Here is a 17,399-nt window from a genome sequence, read left to right as displayed (position 1 = left end):
CAGTGGTGGAAAAAAGTTCTTCCCCATAAGACTTTAATGGCAGTAAATAATGCCGGAAAGGTAGGCAACACACATTGCACCTTTAGGTGATCGGGTGATTCTGTCTGTCTCAAGGACCAACTCGTCTTTTATGCAATAGCCAACAGACACAGGAAATGTAGGAAAGTCACGTGACATCAGGTGGAATGTTGTTCGTCATAAAATAGCCTTTTCTCAAGCCAGGTCGCAGAACCGACAAGAGTTATAGCCTATGTCCGAAAATGATTCCCCTAAAACCGTTGAACGAAACGCTAAAATAATTCTTGCCTTAATTACAAAGGCTACTATACTATAAGTGCCGCGGTAGCTCGGTCGTTTGGGAGTTTGATTACCATGCGAGAGATCTGAGTTCGATCTCCGACTGGGGAGAATTGGAATTTTGTCCACCTGTTCAAGTGGCTCCGGCGCCCACCCAGCGTCGTATAAAGTGGGTATAGATCGACCACAAGGAAAAAAACCTTGGGACGAGAAGTCCCCGCGCAACTTTCCCTTCTTCCCTCCACCTCGGGCCATAAGGAAGCATGGTGAACTCTCCCCCTCCCCCATTCGCGGGGGTACGGTGCACATGACTCGCGGGTCTGCGCAGGTTGTTTTGCTCGTGGTTCCACTATACCTCTAGGAAACTTGTGGGGGGAAGGGGTAAAGGCGGCCAGGGGTGTGGTGCTGATCACATTATCCCCACCTTCGGCCGTAACAAGAAAGTGTGGGACCCTAACTCCGCACCCCCTACACGCCTTCATGGCTTGGTGCAAAGCACAAGGTAGCACTTTGCTCTTTCATTTACTAAACGTCCCGATTTTGTCGGAACAGAACTTTCTAATTTCTATGTGGACTTCTTCCAAGTTCCGTAGGGATGTGAATAGGCTCCAGTTTTTCTTGACACAATTCATTCATGTTATATTTCGTTATAAAAACCACGGCCGATGTCCTGTGTGTGTGGGGGGGGGGGGGGGGGGCTATAATTCAAACATGTGAGGTGATACTTTTCTCACTACTCCATTCTCCAATTCTTCGTATCCGAAATAACTCTCAATTCCACACACTGAAAATGTAGCATTTCCTAGATCTTAGCATGCAAATATCTAGCAACAAAGTAATGTGTAGGCACATAGTGGTTCGGATACCACTTTAAACTGTAGGTGCATTCCCGATTAGTCTTACTGTGCATAAAGTGGACTTAAGACACCAAATCAACCAACCAACACAATCCCGTTATCGTCCAGATTATTGAAACCAGAAGCTCCGTCGCGAATAACATAAGCAGGAAGACAATGTGAAATTACCCAACAGAAACAGAACCTACAACGGCTAGATTGGATTAAATCGACGATACAGCACGCGTTCTGAAATGAAGAAGAATACGAAAGTTGAAGGACCTCGATACACACACACACTTTTCCTCCCCTCAATGGTAAGATTTCTTTCTTGCAGAGAAGCCTTTAGGTAGGGATTCAAGGCCACGACGAAAAAGTGTTTACATGCAATGACGGGACCAAAACAAGGGTCTAGTTTGATATGAAAGCTGTGTTCCTCCTTATTTCGTACGTCATTGATAACAGGAACACGCCTCGTCTGCTACCCCTAGTTTCGTAGAGCAGACGCTTGTTTGCCACCCTTTGGTTCCGTGACCTTCGCTCGTAGCAAGAGTGAATGACTCACCAGATACCTGTTGTCTGTAAGCTTATGCAAGAATAGATATTTCGTTAGCGTTTGGAAGTATTGTTTCATCTGCAGTTATATCAGTTAACGTTCGAATTGTTTCCTAATGGTTAAGTTATTTATAAATTAGTTCTCGAGAGTGATCTTTCTATCTATTTGTATGGGGGGGGGGTATACAGCCTGCATGTATTATTTTTTTTTCCTGAAAGAAGAAAAAATTCCAAGACAAAAAAAGAGTCGTAGAAGAGTAGTTAACAAAAAAGAAAGAAGAAAACGAAAATGTAAATGTTTATATAAATTATTGTATAGATCGAGTAAATAATATTTTCTCACGGGGCCTCCTCGATGGCGTAATGATAACGTCGTTACCTTATAATCAAGGGATCCCAGGTTCGATACACGGTGGATGCACGTAGTAGTTCGTATGTCATTTTAAACTGAAGGTCCAGTCCAGATTAGCTTATCTGTGCAGAAAAAGTAAAAAAAAGAAATTGTCACAGTGTAAGAAAATTTCATGTTCAACCACATACAAAAGGAATAATTTATTCCATGTTGGAGTTCACATTTATAGCATCTAACCAACACAATTATGGATCGCAACGTATTTTCTCAGATCCATTTTAATTATACGTGCATGATAAAATAACAGAAGTTGAGGAAAGAGAAAGCCAAGCAAAACACAGATGCCTTCTCCAGAATTTCAAATCTCGTTACTTAAGGTTCTGGGTTGAAGTCCCGGGCACGCATGACTCTCTTGTTCTTGCCCTTTTATCTGCTTTAATGTATTTAATCATAAATCGTCGTTATGGTTTACCTCCAGGGGAGGAATAATGACAATAATTGCCAATACAAAGTCAATAACGAACAGAACAACAACTCAATTAGGGAGATGTCAAGAAAGAAACAAGACTTTACCATGTCTCCGTCTCTCGGTTTCTCGAATTGAAAATTGCTCTCCCGTTCTCGGTCTCGGCTAGTTACATATAGAAATCGAAAAAGTATACATATATTTCATATATCCCGGTTTTATAGGAGATTTCGTTTGATATGAAATAAGTACTCTTCGATCATGTTTATTTTTATTAGTTTTGTTACGTAACATCACTTTTCTTCCCAGCCGTGGACGACTGACCATTACATGAAATTAATGACGAAATACTCAAACACCTGTGACAAGGACGGTACTCAAATCCGGGAACTTTGGTGACGAGATCGAAGGTTGACCACTTAATGAGCTTGCCCACCGAGTCCGCTTAATGTTGCTTGTGTCAGGTAATTCGAAATAACTGTCAATATCCCACATTCATTATCATTTGTTTCATAATTTATCTTATTGATGTTATTAACCCGAAGTCGAAGAAATAGTTGAAAGGCAATAATGCAAGATTGAATGTCTATGATGTTACTTCGTGCCGAATAATATGACGTGATATTATGATATGAATATATTAATAATATAATATGCCTAGTCATTCGATTGATTGATCCCAATTGCGCACACAAAATATGGTATAATGTCCACTCCTAACCAACCTCCGTGGCGGAGTGGTTAGCACAGCGCGCTACGACAGCATGGGCCCCTGGTTCGAATCTCGGCTTGGCCATTGGTGTCCGTTAATCAATGTCATCATATCATCACTCATTACTCATCTTCATCGTCGCTATTTGCCAAAAGTGAAAGAATAGCGACACTAAATAACAAAAATCTAATCAAATGGAACATCTTCACCGATTTAATTCTATACCGTACCAAATTCCCAGTTTATTACTGCTTCTTGCTTCATTTTACAGCATCTCAATTGTTTTCCGGTTCGAAAACAAATGGAATGTTGTTTTGTGCAGTTGATTGTGCATTGTTTCGTTGTTTGGATTGTTTAATTAACGTCGCATTAATTAGTTTTAGACCAATCGTGACAGAGGGAATCGAGAGCACAAAGGAAGGGGAAAAGACAAGTTAGAGACCACGGCTCTCTTTAAAGGTAGGATTCCTTGAACACGACTGAAGTGACTGCAGAATATTATGGATAAAATTTGTTTCGCTTTTTCCTTTTATTTCTGTTTCAGTTATTTTACTTCGCTTTTCTTCTCCCACTGACGTTAATCGTGTCGGTGAGGAAGAATTATAAACTCGTGAAATGGACGATGGGACAAAATAATATATATGCCTCTCCCACGGTTCGAAACTGTAGCCACAAAATATTGTCTTATTTTTAAAATTTACGTCAAATGTGGTTTCACTCGTCTCTTTCTCAAGGCGTTCCATTGCCTCTCCGATGGCGTAGTGGTAACGTCTTCGACATGTAATCAAAGGCTTCCGAATTCAATACCAGATAGAGGAACATTTGGTTCGGATCCCACTTTACTCTGTAGGTCCAGTGCATAAAGTGGACTTAAACCATTAGCGTGTGGCATGTGGTCTGTGATGAGAACCATCATTTCAGTGAACCTTCTTGACAATGACTAGTATCACTCGAAAAATATTTTCTTACGAGTAGATCTTGTTAAGAAACCAGTTGCTGAAATGTTCTTCTTGAGGCCACGTAGCACCCAGCTGTTGTTTGTTGTTGCTGGGGCATGAGTCATGTGACTCATGCTATCAATGCTCAATCCTTCCCGAGAACTCAGATCCACCAGACAAACTTAAGCGAATAATTTGTTATTTGGGTTGCATAAACAACAGGCTTTAAGACGTTACGAAATTCTAGGTACCGTGGCCCAGGTAATTCTTTCTCCGACTGTACACTGGACAACTAAAAGTAAAATTCGCTTTTATCGAATATTATGCAACTATTCTAATGTAAATTTGTTCAAAAAACTCGCAGGTTAAATGTTCCCATTATAAAATATTTATGGAATAAAAATCTCAACTTGAAAATTCCATTATTTGACTGCAGAAGGTATGGCTACTACATTCATAGATAATTATAGAAGTTAACTAAAAGATACAATGTATGGTTATTTTTTTTTTCCTGGATTCATTTTTTAAAAATCAATTCACAAGACAGAACATAAAGCAAGAACCTTGAGTCTCGATTTGATCCTCATGCAGACAAGAGAATGGCAATTGTTTAATTTTTCAAGGAATAACTCATACTTATTATCATGCAAACACTTAAAGAAGCCACTCTTATCCATGTGTATGCATGCAGGGAAAAAAATTAAAGAAACACACTTTTTGGGTTAAGTGCACATGAATTTCAAGTAGTCACCACTTATCCGGTTACAAAAGCATCACGGAAAGTACTAAACATTGTCATGTAAAAAAATATACGACACATAATTGTTTAAGAGAAAAATGTGCGATTTTATTAATTGGAAGTAAACAAGTATGGTGTGTTATTAGGAGTATTTCTCATCAGTTATCAATAAACCCAATGAAATCATCTATCGAAACAATGGACGGTTTCTGCTAGAAAACAGCTGAAAATTCATCCAACGAACAGATGATTCAAACAATCCGTACAAACATCTATCTGCCTGCAGCTTTAAGGATAATGAATTCATAACAACAAATTTTCATGATTGAAAATGTTTCTCACATACTTCAATTTTAACCCTCCCAAAAAAAACTGTAATCTAAAATATTCTCCAGCATTTGTGTTTGTATTGTCACAAAAGACACCAGTTATCCTCAATATTTAATGGGAAAAGCTAAGATTATATTTAGAAGATTCTTCTAACATCAATGTGATAGTTCAGAATCAAATTTATCTAAACAATGATTACTCTGCGTAAGTAATGTGCAAAAAAATGCAATATTTGCTGGAATCATGGGCGCCCATGGAGGTGGGCCGGGGGGGAGTTAATGTAATTGTTTTCTGTGACTTACAGACCGTAACTTACAGCAACTATTATTATTATTATTATTATTTGAAGTAGGGTTACATTTAAAAATAAGCCGCGGTAGCTCAGTCGTTAGGGCGTCTGACTACCATGCGAGAGACCCAGGTTCGATCTACGGTGGGGGAGAACCTGGATATTTTCCACCTGTTCAAGCGGCTCCGGCGCCCACCCAGCGTGGGTACCTGGAGGAAACTCTGGGGGGTAAAAGCGGTCAGGGGCGTGGTGCTGATCACATCACCCCACATTCGGCCGTGATCAAGAATGTGTGGGCCTCTAACCCCACACCCCCTGTACGCCTTCATGGCGTGGTGCATAGCACAGAGGAGCACTTTACTTTTTTTAGGGTTACATTTAAGCTTACAGTCTATTTTACACTGATTACACTGGGGAACAAAAAAAAAAATATTTTGTGGCATAAAGTTTAATAACAGTTTCAGCACACAAAAGAGCTGTGATTGCCAATTATATGATTGGTTCAGTTGAATTGACTCCAGTTATAAAAATAAACACACCATGGAAAATGTAGGAGGTAAAATTACTCTACGCTTTTCTCGGTAATATCAAAATTTGATAATGGGCTGAAATTCCCATTAAGAAACTTATTTATTTATTTGTAAATTGTTGCTAGGCAACTTACGAAGCATTGCTAGGCAATATATCGGACACTCAACAAAGCTTAAGGAAGAATACCAAAACATAAAAATGGTTTTAGAAAAAAATTGAATATGCTGAACATAAGTGGCTCGTGTGTGTGGATTTGAAGATGGTGAATTTTTTACTAGGACAGCAAAGTGGGTACACAAAGTATCCCTGTCTCCTATGTTTGTGAGATAGTCGTGCTAGAGAAAAGCATTGGACGATAAAAGTTTGCCCCCAAGGGAAAATATTAGTGGGAAAAGCTAATATCATTCATGAACCGCTGATAGATAGGAACAAAATCATCCTTCCGCCAGTGCATATTAAACTTGGGTTGATGAAACAGTTTGTCAAGGCCTTAGATACAAGTGGTGATTGTTTCAAATATATATGCCACACTTTTCCAGGACTAAGTATAGAAAAATTGAAGGCATGAATCCTTGACGGACCACCACAAATTCGTACACTCATAAATGATGCCAATTTTACAACTTACATGTCTTACATCGAATCTGAGGCCTGGCTGAGCTTTGTGTCCGTCGTCAAAAACGTTTTGGGGAATCACAGAGCAGAAAAGTACCCCGATATATTTGGAAATATGTTGAAAAATTTTTAGAAATTGTGAGATAATATGAGTGTGAAGATACATTTTCTACATAGCCACATTTACAGATTCCCTGAGAACCTTGGTGATTTTAGTGAAGAACAGGGAGAAAGGTTCCATCAGGATATAAGGATAATGGAAGAAAGGTACCAGGGACGGTGGGATCGCCACGTGATGGCCGACTACTGTTGGAGCTTACAGAGGGATTGTCCTAAAAAGCAATACAGCAGGAAATCGTATAGAAAACGTTTCACATACTTTGTTACTTCATTGTGTATATATTTTCTTAATTATTATGATCATAGGCCTATATAAATTTATTTTTATAATAATGATTGTAATCACAAAAAGAAATATTAAATTGTTGTTGGAAGTTCATTTATATGTATGTCTTATGTTTCCGCCATTTTGGTTTGCATTTATTTCATAAATTAGAGTCAATTCCGCCATGTGTGCCAAATTTTAATGTAACAGTTAATTTAATTGCATGGCAGTAGTTCATTGAACCCCGCCCCCTCCCAGCTTATACATTATGGAATGTAGAAGAACAATGCCATCACGGATCGAGTGGGCTAGAGAGACATATCCACAGATAAATAAATAAAAACAGCCCCTCAAAGGGAATTGTCAATAAGTTATATATATATATATATATATTATATTATATATATATATATATATATATTTCCTGTACTGGTGGCAGCCTCTATAAAGATCAGCGGCCCTTATTGTCTTTCGTCAGCATTGTTGTTATGAATTTTTCTTCTTTTGTTTCTTCAAGTGGTATGTTTCTGGTTTTCGATAATTGCCTATAGCTTAATGTGACTTATGTTGTTGTTTTTTTTGTTTTTTTTTTGCATTGTTGATAAACGGTTTATTTTCCACTTGCTTGTTCTTCCTCACACTGGAGCAAACATTTCAGCTGCTTTCAAGGTATCACCAAGCCGTACTCGGGAAATTATTTAATGCGAGTTGTAACAAAAAGGGCAGTTTTCTTGTTAATACGTTATGTGTATTTGTTCCACGTAACATTTCAGGCTTTATCAAAAATAGTTAGGAAGAGGCCCAATGTTCAAGAAGAAATTTTACAGTTCGTTGTTGGTGATAGTGGGGCAGAAGGGATTTTAAGGAAGGTGAAGTTGCTGTGGACTTGGCGTTTTGTCCTGAAGTGACAGGCGGAAGGTACAACGCACTATGCATTTTGTACCTCCATTGGTTACATTGAAAAGTTCAAAAATTGTGTTTTTAAAGACAAGGATAATTTCATTTTGTATTTCAGTACATAGTTCAATAAGACTGCAACGTGTATCTGAATGTTTACACTGTATGACCACTTCATTGGAGTATAAGACTTAATGCACATCATCATGGACGTCCAGGGGGAGGAGGGCAAGGGGGAGACATCCTCCCTGAAAATTAATGTCAATCAAAAGTTATATATCCTGGCGCCGCCGCTGGAAACAGGACTTGGAACTTTAAAGTTGTATCTGAAAGTCATGTGCCTCCACCGAGTATCGAACCCGCGGTCCCATTGTCTACAAGGCGACGAGGTCACTATTATGTCATCGAGGACGCCCAGGCAACAATAAAAGTGTGTGTAGATTTTCAGCTAAAAATGCAGGCTCGACCAGACTACATAGTACATCTCCTGTGTGTGCCTAATTTAATGAATAAAAGAGTGTGTTTGCATGTCAAGGCATCTTCCCCAAACAATGAATGGTCGCATTTTCAACAAAACATCACCTGATCTCAGTTTCATTGATAAGAACAATGCTTCGAGTGAGTCAAAATGAAATACTGAAGAAAACAAAACTATGCGGATCGTTGCACAGAATTAAGTAGCAGAGAGCGATGACTTCCACCCTACCGGAAACTGAAAATTTCACGTTCACACAAGAAAAAGATTTAAACAATTCCAAGAGCAAAACAATATAAAAATAGAAACTTAACAGGCACTATGCAGGTGTTCATGACCAACATATTCCTTTCGCAACATAGCCTATTACGTATCTGAAGAAAGAATCCTAAGGATGAAAAATTAACGAGGTAACAATAAGACAAAGGAGTGTCACATTTGGTGATCCTATAAAAACTCTGTGACAAAACATATCTTCATAAGGTGCAATGCAGAAGGGATGGTTACTTTCATTCCAGTGGCGCAACGACAGGGGGCTGCCCCCCCAACCTTCGACGGAAGTCAATTCTGGGGGGGACAAACATTGACGGCCAAGGACACCTGCAAGGGGGACATAGAGGAGCAATTGCCCCCTCGATTTCAAATTATATGCAAATAAAAATATATTTGGTAAAATTTTCTTGCTCGCATTACCTTCTTTTCTCAGTCTCGTCTAGTTCAGAGCCGATCTAAATGAAAAAAAGTTGTAAAAGAGAGAATGTCATGGCATCCAGTGAAATTATTTGCGCCCTAATTAATCAATATTGTTTTCAATTGCAAAATTTGGATCTAAAAATTTACTTGCTGGCATCGCTCCCAATATAATTGTTTTCTGTAACGTAATTAATGTATTTAAATAATATTTGTATAAACTTTGAATACGTACACAATTTACAGTTAGCATATGTTGTATACATGTAAGATACGTGTTATATGTACAAAAATAATTATATTCGGAATGCATTTATCATTCAGTTTCTGCCAATCAAAAATACAGTTTGTTTGTTTTTCATTATTAGCTAATGTGAAATTGACGGTTGAAAAAATATTTCAAATAGTTTGTTCCAAAGAAATGCTTTAGAACACACTTCTACCCAATTTTTGCGTAATTTATGAGGATAATTACGTTTTTGATACTACCACTAGTAGTAATAATAATAATGACATTATTATTGTTATTATTTATTGGTACGTTTATCCTGGTACTTGACACCCCCCCCCCCCTTTCCAGACAAAAAATTGGAGGTTGCGCCTGTTTCATTCTGACCTGAACAAGAGCTACAATGTTGCTACATACTAGGCTTATGACGTATACTTACAGTTCTAAATTGACCCAAATTAAAGCAAGCTTACCACACACGACTTCAAAAATGTATCGGGACACAGGTCAAATAAGTCTTCATGCAATGAAAGAGTATATTGTAATTTGAAATGTTTCGTACTCACCTTTCGGAAATGGATCCCGCCGCTGAATTTGGTCCATAAACAGATTAGTTATGTAGTAGAGGTGGCCCATTCCTCGTGGGTTGAATTTGGACGATGAATTGTATTTGAGACTGACATTGGGTGAACTATATTTTACTGGTTCAAATGGCAAAACATTTCGTAAATCACTAAACACCGCTACATCCGAAAGCTTGTCGGACGACACAGAATTTGACCTTCCGCTTCGCTTTCCCATATGAGCATAAACACAACTATTTTGAAGAATAACCAACACAATGAAAATTAACCATCGTAAATATCCGCCTCCACTATCTGCTATGTTGGGGTATGTCCTGCATCTGTCACTGCCAGGGCTAACCCTCCGCAATCGCGATGGTGTCATGGCGAATCACGAAAAATGCACCTCTCGCAACACTGTTCCAGTACAACACTTCTTCTGTTTCAACTAATATTAAAGGTTAGCCGTATTTCCATGTTAGAACTTGCACCAGTACTATTATGTAGCACCGTGATTGCAATCCCTCACACACAAAAGCTTACAAACACGGACAACAGCAACAAACACTACGCTACTCTCGCGACGGGCTCCAGCGAGGCTCTGCAATCGGCCAAGGTTAAACATCCAAACGAGCCAGGCCTGAAAACAGGAATTGATACAGCTGAGCAACGGTGGCGCCGCGAATGGTAATCTCGCGAACTAGCAGAAGTCGATTCTGATAATTCCGCATTCAGGAGGAAAACGTTTTGAAAATATCTAGATTTCAATGACGTAAAACTTAAACACAATGGCCTGAGAGAAAACTAGGAAAGACGGCGGCGGAAACAGTAGGAGCCTTATGGTCTATGATCGAAATTTGTAATAGTGCGTAAATACTAGACATCTCTGGAACAGTACGCAATCGACCATTACCTTTCTACTCCAAAAAATATTGTCTGAATACGAGCATCTAGACGAAATCAATGAGACATTAAGGAGAAAGGGGGATGTCAGAAATGTAATGAATGTTATAGTATGAAGAAGTTAGTTTTGCATAATGCCAAAAGGTTTGTCTTTGAAGTAATACGCACTCTGTAATTTCTAATGGTCTTCGTCTTGTAATAAGAGAACGAAGAGTATTTATGAAATGGACCATATAAACTGATCATCAAATTTATGTTCAAGATAATAAATTATCTCATTCCTTATTCATAGCAAAGGTTTTGCTTGTCGATTAAATAGTTGTTTGCTTTTAAGTGCGAAGCGACAAAAAAATTCCATTGTACAGAGCGACAATTGCAGTAACTTCTAGTTGCCTATGTCAGGTCAATTAACATACCACCATACGATTATGGATGCCGTATTCGTGTATACTGTAACAGTGAGCGCAATAAAAAGACAATACAAAATGTGACAAGGAAAACCCATTGGTTTATGGTACGCAAATTCATAAGCACAGAAAATACTCCTAAATGAGCTGTCAAACAGAAACCAAAAGACAGGGTTGCCAGACCTTGTTTTTACAGAACGTCCTATATTCTAAAATATGTTTTTATGTGCTGTGAAAGTTTATATTACACATTATTTTAATGCAATATATAATGTGTGCTATAATATAGAAAGCATCATTGCTGTGTGTTAGTGTAAATAAAACTGGTTTTCACACTATGGCAACCCTCCTAAAAGAAGATAAGTCTTACGTATTATAAGTGAAGATAATAAACACTTAAAAATTCAATGTGAAAGAAAGTGAGTTTCTAAAAAGGGAAATATGTATTTAATAAGAAAAATAAAAATGAAATGGGTTTTGGGCGAGAAAATCAGAATTGGATAAATGTATGCAAGGAAAACGGATAACACAATCGATCATTCATTCCAGGTGACCGTTGTCACATTGTAATCAAAAGGTCTCAGGTTCGATACCTGGTGGAGGCACATGGCACAGTGGTTCGGATCCCACTTAAAACTGTAGGTCCGCTCACAATTAGCCTCTCTGTGCATAAAGTGGACTTAAAACCAGGGTTGTTAGAAGTCCAGGAATTTTAAATAAATTAAATTCCGGTCCAGGAGAGAAGATCAGAAAGCGTAAATGGGTTCTGGACCGTAAAAATAACCTTTTTATCCGTAAAGTATTTCAATTCGGTCCAGGAACCTTTTTTTCAATGAAACAATACGCAACTTGTACATAATTTAAATTGTGCGAGAAAATAGGTTTCGGCCCTGCAGCGAAACCCAATCCCATTACAAATTATGGTTTCCTGGACCATTAAGAAGCCTTCTTAAAACAAGAAAGCGATCAATGGATCAATCATTCCAGGTGAACACACAATGCAGTTATTCGCATCTGTAGTTTTGTGTATGCATGTGTGTGTGTGCATGGACGTCCGCAGGATTTTTTCCAGGGAGGGGCAAACAAGGCACATTTTCCCCAAAAATAGTGTTGTTCCCTAAAAAAAACATTGCTTAAATTTGAATTTATGGTGTTCATGCAATAATTAACACATATTATTGTGGCTAAAATTATATGTGTGAAATACATAATTTTTTGTTTACTTTCATTTTCCAGGGGGGCCACGGCCCCCTTGCCCCCCCCTTCCGGACGCCCATGTGTGAACAAGACCTGAGAATTTCGTCCGGCTCTCTCTTTCCGTGAAAAGCGATTTCCACTAATATATAGGTATATGTAATTAATCTCTGAACGTATTCTGTTCCGTCTCTCTCACACTGCGACGATAGATTTCGCGATAGCGGCAAATTCTTTTTTCGCTTTCTAAAAGCCTCATTAAACCTTATCGGTCGAAATATCTTTATAAAGGCATTTACGCTGCACACAGCCCTGTTCCACTCCATCTGGATAGAGCTATCTCGTTGAGAAGAGCGACTTTCGCAAATGTTTATCTGGTCCAAAAGTATTTGCAAGAATTTCGCAATGTATATGTGTGTATAGCACACACCTAAATGTCAGCCTCTGTTCCACGTAGGGCTAGTACACGCTGGACTGCCTTTTGCAGACTAACGAGGCTCTGGCGTGTGCAGCCAGGATAATCCTATGCACGTAAGCAATGTGGAAGCAATATCAGAGAGTTGTGGTTATTATTATTCCTGTTGTTATTATTATTGTTCCTATATTATTATTTAATTTTAATTATTATTATTTTATTCTATTTTGTTTCATATTTCTTTAACGTCCACTGCGATTTCCTAATGCTGTAATAACGTTAACTAGTCAATATAATGCACAATAAGGTGTTACAATTACCCATATAACATGGAAATAGTAAATGTCAACTGCACATGTTGCGGAGGATCACGTACATGAATCAAAATGAATATGTGTTTCTTTTTTCTACTTTTCTTATTTGACGTCGCTTTTCTGTCACTTTTGGCAATTGCAACAACGACACTCACAAAGAACACCCATGCCCAAGTCGAGGTTCGAACCCGGGAACTTCAGTGTTGAGATAGAAAGTCGACCACTTAACCAGTTTCTAAGCAGAAGTTTTCTTGCCTTTCATATCCATTTGACGCAGAGAGAAACAAGCAGAGAGAGAGAGAAATCATTTACCGGGAAAGCTAAAAAAAGGGGGGCAAGGCATTGTCATTGTTTGATCCCAGATAAGACAACTTTATCGCTTGATTGCTTCAAATGACATTGCAATCAGCTCACGATACTCGTGTTTGAACAATAATAAAACAGATTTTCCATGGAGGTCGTTGTTTAGTATGGTGCTATCTGTGTCGTTCGGCTGCTGCTGGTGACTCAGACGGAGATCAATGAGACGCTTCGTGACGCAGCGAATTAATTGCATCGACGCCGGAGTTCCATATAAACACCACCATAAGTGAATGCGTCGGGAATAGAAGGCGCAGCGGGAATATTCTCAGGAGGAGTCACAAGTACACCCAACGGCGAAAGAAACAGTAGGCAAATTGTCCACCAGCATTTTCGTTCGGTCTGACTTACACAGTGTGATGACAATGAATTGAAATAATGACGTCAATTAGCAGGGAACAATGCTTCATTCGAACCAACATAGTTTCATTCCATAGAACAACACATAATGTAGAATAAAAAGGTAATGAAAATAGCAGGACAATTTGCTTACCATTATCTTCGCCGTTGACTGTACTACATGGCACCACGCTCGAGTATTTCCAAAATACGTAGAATCATTTTCAAGCGACAATAATCGTAGACACAGCTGTCCTGGCAGTTTCAGCCCACAATCATCTATTTCATTTTCATATAGCTATGATTGCATCGGTAGGATAGACTAAACTAAATTTTAACATGGAGAAGTGGCTTAAGTTTCAATTTGACTGCGTCATTCATTTCACTATCCATATATGAGGGGCCACTACCACAGACAAATTACGGTTATGCGTCTATTACTGGGCTTCGAGCGTATACCGATCGTTTTGCCTGTTCGAGCAAAGAAGCTCTCAATTCCGTACGCTGTCTAGCGTCGTCCGTGCGAACTATTCGGCGCTCGAGCGAAATGCTCTTCATGCTCTTCACACCCCGAAATACCATACAAATATACGTATGTGGTCTCAAAGAGAATTTACTTATTCGTTTTTCTTGTTTACAGGGTGGAAGTGGGGGGAGGGGAGGTTGGTCAATGGGAGCTCCTCTGGGATAGTGCCGAAAGAGCAGAAACTGGCTATTTTATTTCATTGTCCTAATTGGGGACCAAAATGAATGTGTGTGTGTGTTCCTTAGCAGCAGCAAGTCACGGAGTGTTTTCAAATCCACTTTTTGCGCAGACAGGCTAATCGGGACTGGGCCTAGAGTTTAAATTGGGATCAGAATTGTTATGTACCTCCACAGGGTATCGAACCCAGGACTCCTCGATTACAACCCGACCACGTTACCATCGCGCTATTGGAGAAACCCCATGCTACTTGCAGCTTAGAACCTATTAATTTATCTGCAATGGCGGATTGAAAGGTAGCGAGTAGCGACCCCTCCCCCCCCCCCTCCAGAGGACATTGGAATGGAGAAGGCGCTGGGGGTGACCGCCCCATATTACCTATTTTATTTTATTTTCCAGACAATGACAAAACACGTGCAGTGCATAGGGAATGTTGAGGATGAGAGAAATATTGCTCTTCCAATGTAGATGACGAGTTGCTGGTGGTGGCACCTAGCGACAGACAATAAGCACGACAAGGACATTGCAATTACGTCACTTAAGCCGTTTATGACGAATGCAGTGAGTCAGCGGTCGTCGCCTTGGGGCACTCACCTACTCTCCTAACAGACTCCAAGGAGAACCGAGGCCTAGAACCGTTACTAACACTGTTAGCCTGCAAACAAGACAGCGTCGTAAGGGAAATACGTGAACAAACTTTCATAGAATGTTTGGACTCTTGCTGATAATACGGATATGGAGATGGAGTGCTGATTCGTGACCAACGTGTTATGCGTAGAAATTACTCCAATGCAAGCAATCTTCAAATGCGTGCATGCGTGCTTCTGCAACGCAAGGACAGGCGTGATCATTATCATTTTCTTATACATAAAACATTTTTCAACACTTTTTTTTGGTAATCTAACTAACTAACTAACTCACTAGCCTTCTTAAACCCGAAGGTTATTGGCTGCAGCAACAAAAGCCTTTCATCTGTCCCTATCCAAACTTTCCCATCCTTGCCGATTTCCTTGAGGACCATTTCAACGTTATCCCTCCATCGTACAGGTCTCTTACCATCAGGTTTCCCAACAAGAATCCTGTAAACTCTTCTTTCCTCTCCCATTCGTGCCACATGGCCTGCCCATCTAAGTCTTCTTGATTTATCCATTCTAATAATATCTGGACATGATTAAAAATTATGCAGTTCTAAATTATGTAACCTTCTCCACTCACCCGTCTCCTCATTCCTCTTAGGCCAAATATATATATATATATATATATATATATATATATATATATATATATATATATATATATATATATATATATATATACATACATATATATATACATACATATACGTATATATTAATCACACTACATAAATGCAATTTTTATGCATGTTGTAACTCGGTGCACAGCAAAAATAATCCCGACAGATTAAGAGCTACTGGCTTCGGGACGACTGAAAAAAATCATTGTGTCATAAATTGTGTTATTTAGCAGAAAGTTTACTTTCTTAAGTATGGTTATGGTGCACTACTTCTATGAAGCTACAATAAGGGGGGAACCCCCGAATGTATCCTAACCTCCACCCGCATACATTCGAGGGTATGCGCATGTCCCAGTGCCTCTGTGATAAACTGGGACGGCAGTTGCTCGTTTTACGGTTCCCACGTTATTGTTACGCTCCATTACTTTATTTGAAATTTGCATTTTACATAAATCTGGAAATAAAAAATTGACAATTACAATAACATTTAATATCATAATATATAACATAAATATAATTTGTATAATTACATTGGTATCAGTACAGTACAATACCTTTCATTTTTTACATGAACCTTAGCTGGAATATTTTTAAAATACGATATAAGTATTGTGTGTATGTATGCATTGTTTAACATATACCGGATTTCGGGATCCGAAATCTATAGTTTTGAGCTCACGCGCCCTGCATGTTACAATTTTCTTGTTACAAACAGTGCATAGGGAGCCAGAGAGCGACAGTAGATCAGCATGTGGTTTAAGACCATTGATTTGAGTTATATTAATTCAGTGGGATGTGTATGCTTCACCTCGGAGGCCAGGTGTTTCGCTGTCGGTCTCCAGCTCCCATATTTTGAAGATAGTTTGATGTGATTATGCGCGGTCAGTTCCCATTTGGAATTGTAAAATGTGTGTAGTATTGTGTGTGTGGAAGAAAGTTACCTGCTGCCTTGTATATCTGTTTGCTGAAATAAATACACTTCAGCAGAAAGCAGCATAGTAGATATGAATTATTGATTGATAAAATAGAGGTAGTACAATACAAAAGGTAAAAATATTTGAAATATTAATGAATTTAATTTTGAATGAGATTTATGGATTAGAATTTATAAATGCATTGTATGATATGTAGTTGAGAATAACGCCGGAATACCGACGTTTGAATGGTAGCTGGTGTGCCAGCTAGGTGTTTGTTTTGAAGCCATTCCTCCTTCCATTTAATCCTTATGTCTTACTCCTGGTAATCGGACGGGGCGAATTCTTCTCCGCTCTGCGGCCTCCCTTCGTCCAGTGGAAACCACACAGTGCCTTCGTCTGGAAACATTGGTGGGTGCTTCCTCCTCCTCCTCACCTTCCTCCTCTACAGGAGTAGGAGGCAAAGCACGAGAAGCAAGGGGCCTTCCAGCAGTTTCTTCTCCTGGTTTCCATGGCAGATTGGGTCTGTGGTATGTGTATTGGCTGGGGTGGTCGCCTTTGCTGTTTCTCGAATCTTCCCAGCTCCTCCAAAGACACGGCGTCTGCGAGTGCCTTTAATCTTCCTATCTGTTGCTTAGAGAGCAGGATTGTTATATCATATGTTGGAAGTTCCCTCCTCATGTTTTTGATGTTCTC

The 17,399-nt window shown here is 39.1% G+C and overlaps 1 protein-coding gene across 7 annotated transcripts in view; it reads right to left on the bottom strand.

Moving 5' to 3' along the window:
- The window catches only part of LOC145977994 (prominin-like protein), a 174,474-nt gene extending 163,958 nt beyond the window's left edge, over positions 1 to 10,516 (bottom strand). For all 7 annotated transcript variants that reach the window (XM_083110352.1, XM_083110355.1, XM_083110358.1 and 4 more), the window contains exon 1: positions 9,903 to 10,516. In XM_083110352.1, the coding sequence (XP_082966478.1) occupies positions 9,903 to 10,284 (382 nt within the window). In that variant the 5' untranslated portion in view covers positions 10,285 to 10,516. The remainder of the gene's footprint in view (positions 1 to 9,902) is intronic.
- Between the last annotated feature and the right edge of the window lie 6,883 nt (positions 10,517 to 17,399).

This window comes from Lepisma saccharinum, chromosome 24 (genome assembly GCF_977018435.1).
Source record: "Lepisma saccharinum chromosome 24, izLepSacc3.1, whole genome shotgun sequence".
NCBI lineage: Eukaryota > Metazoa > Arthropoda > Insecta > Zygentoma > Lepismatidae > Lepisma > Lepisma saccharinum.
The sequence above is the reverse complement of the archived record's forward strand: the minus strand, read 5'-3'. Positions and strand labels throughout refer to the sequence as shown.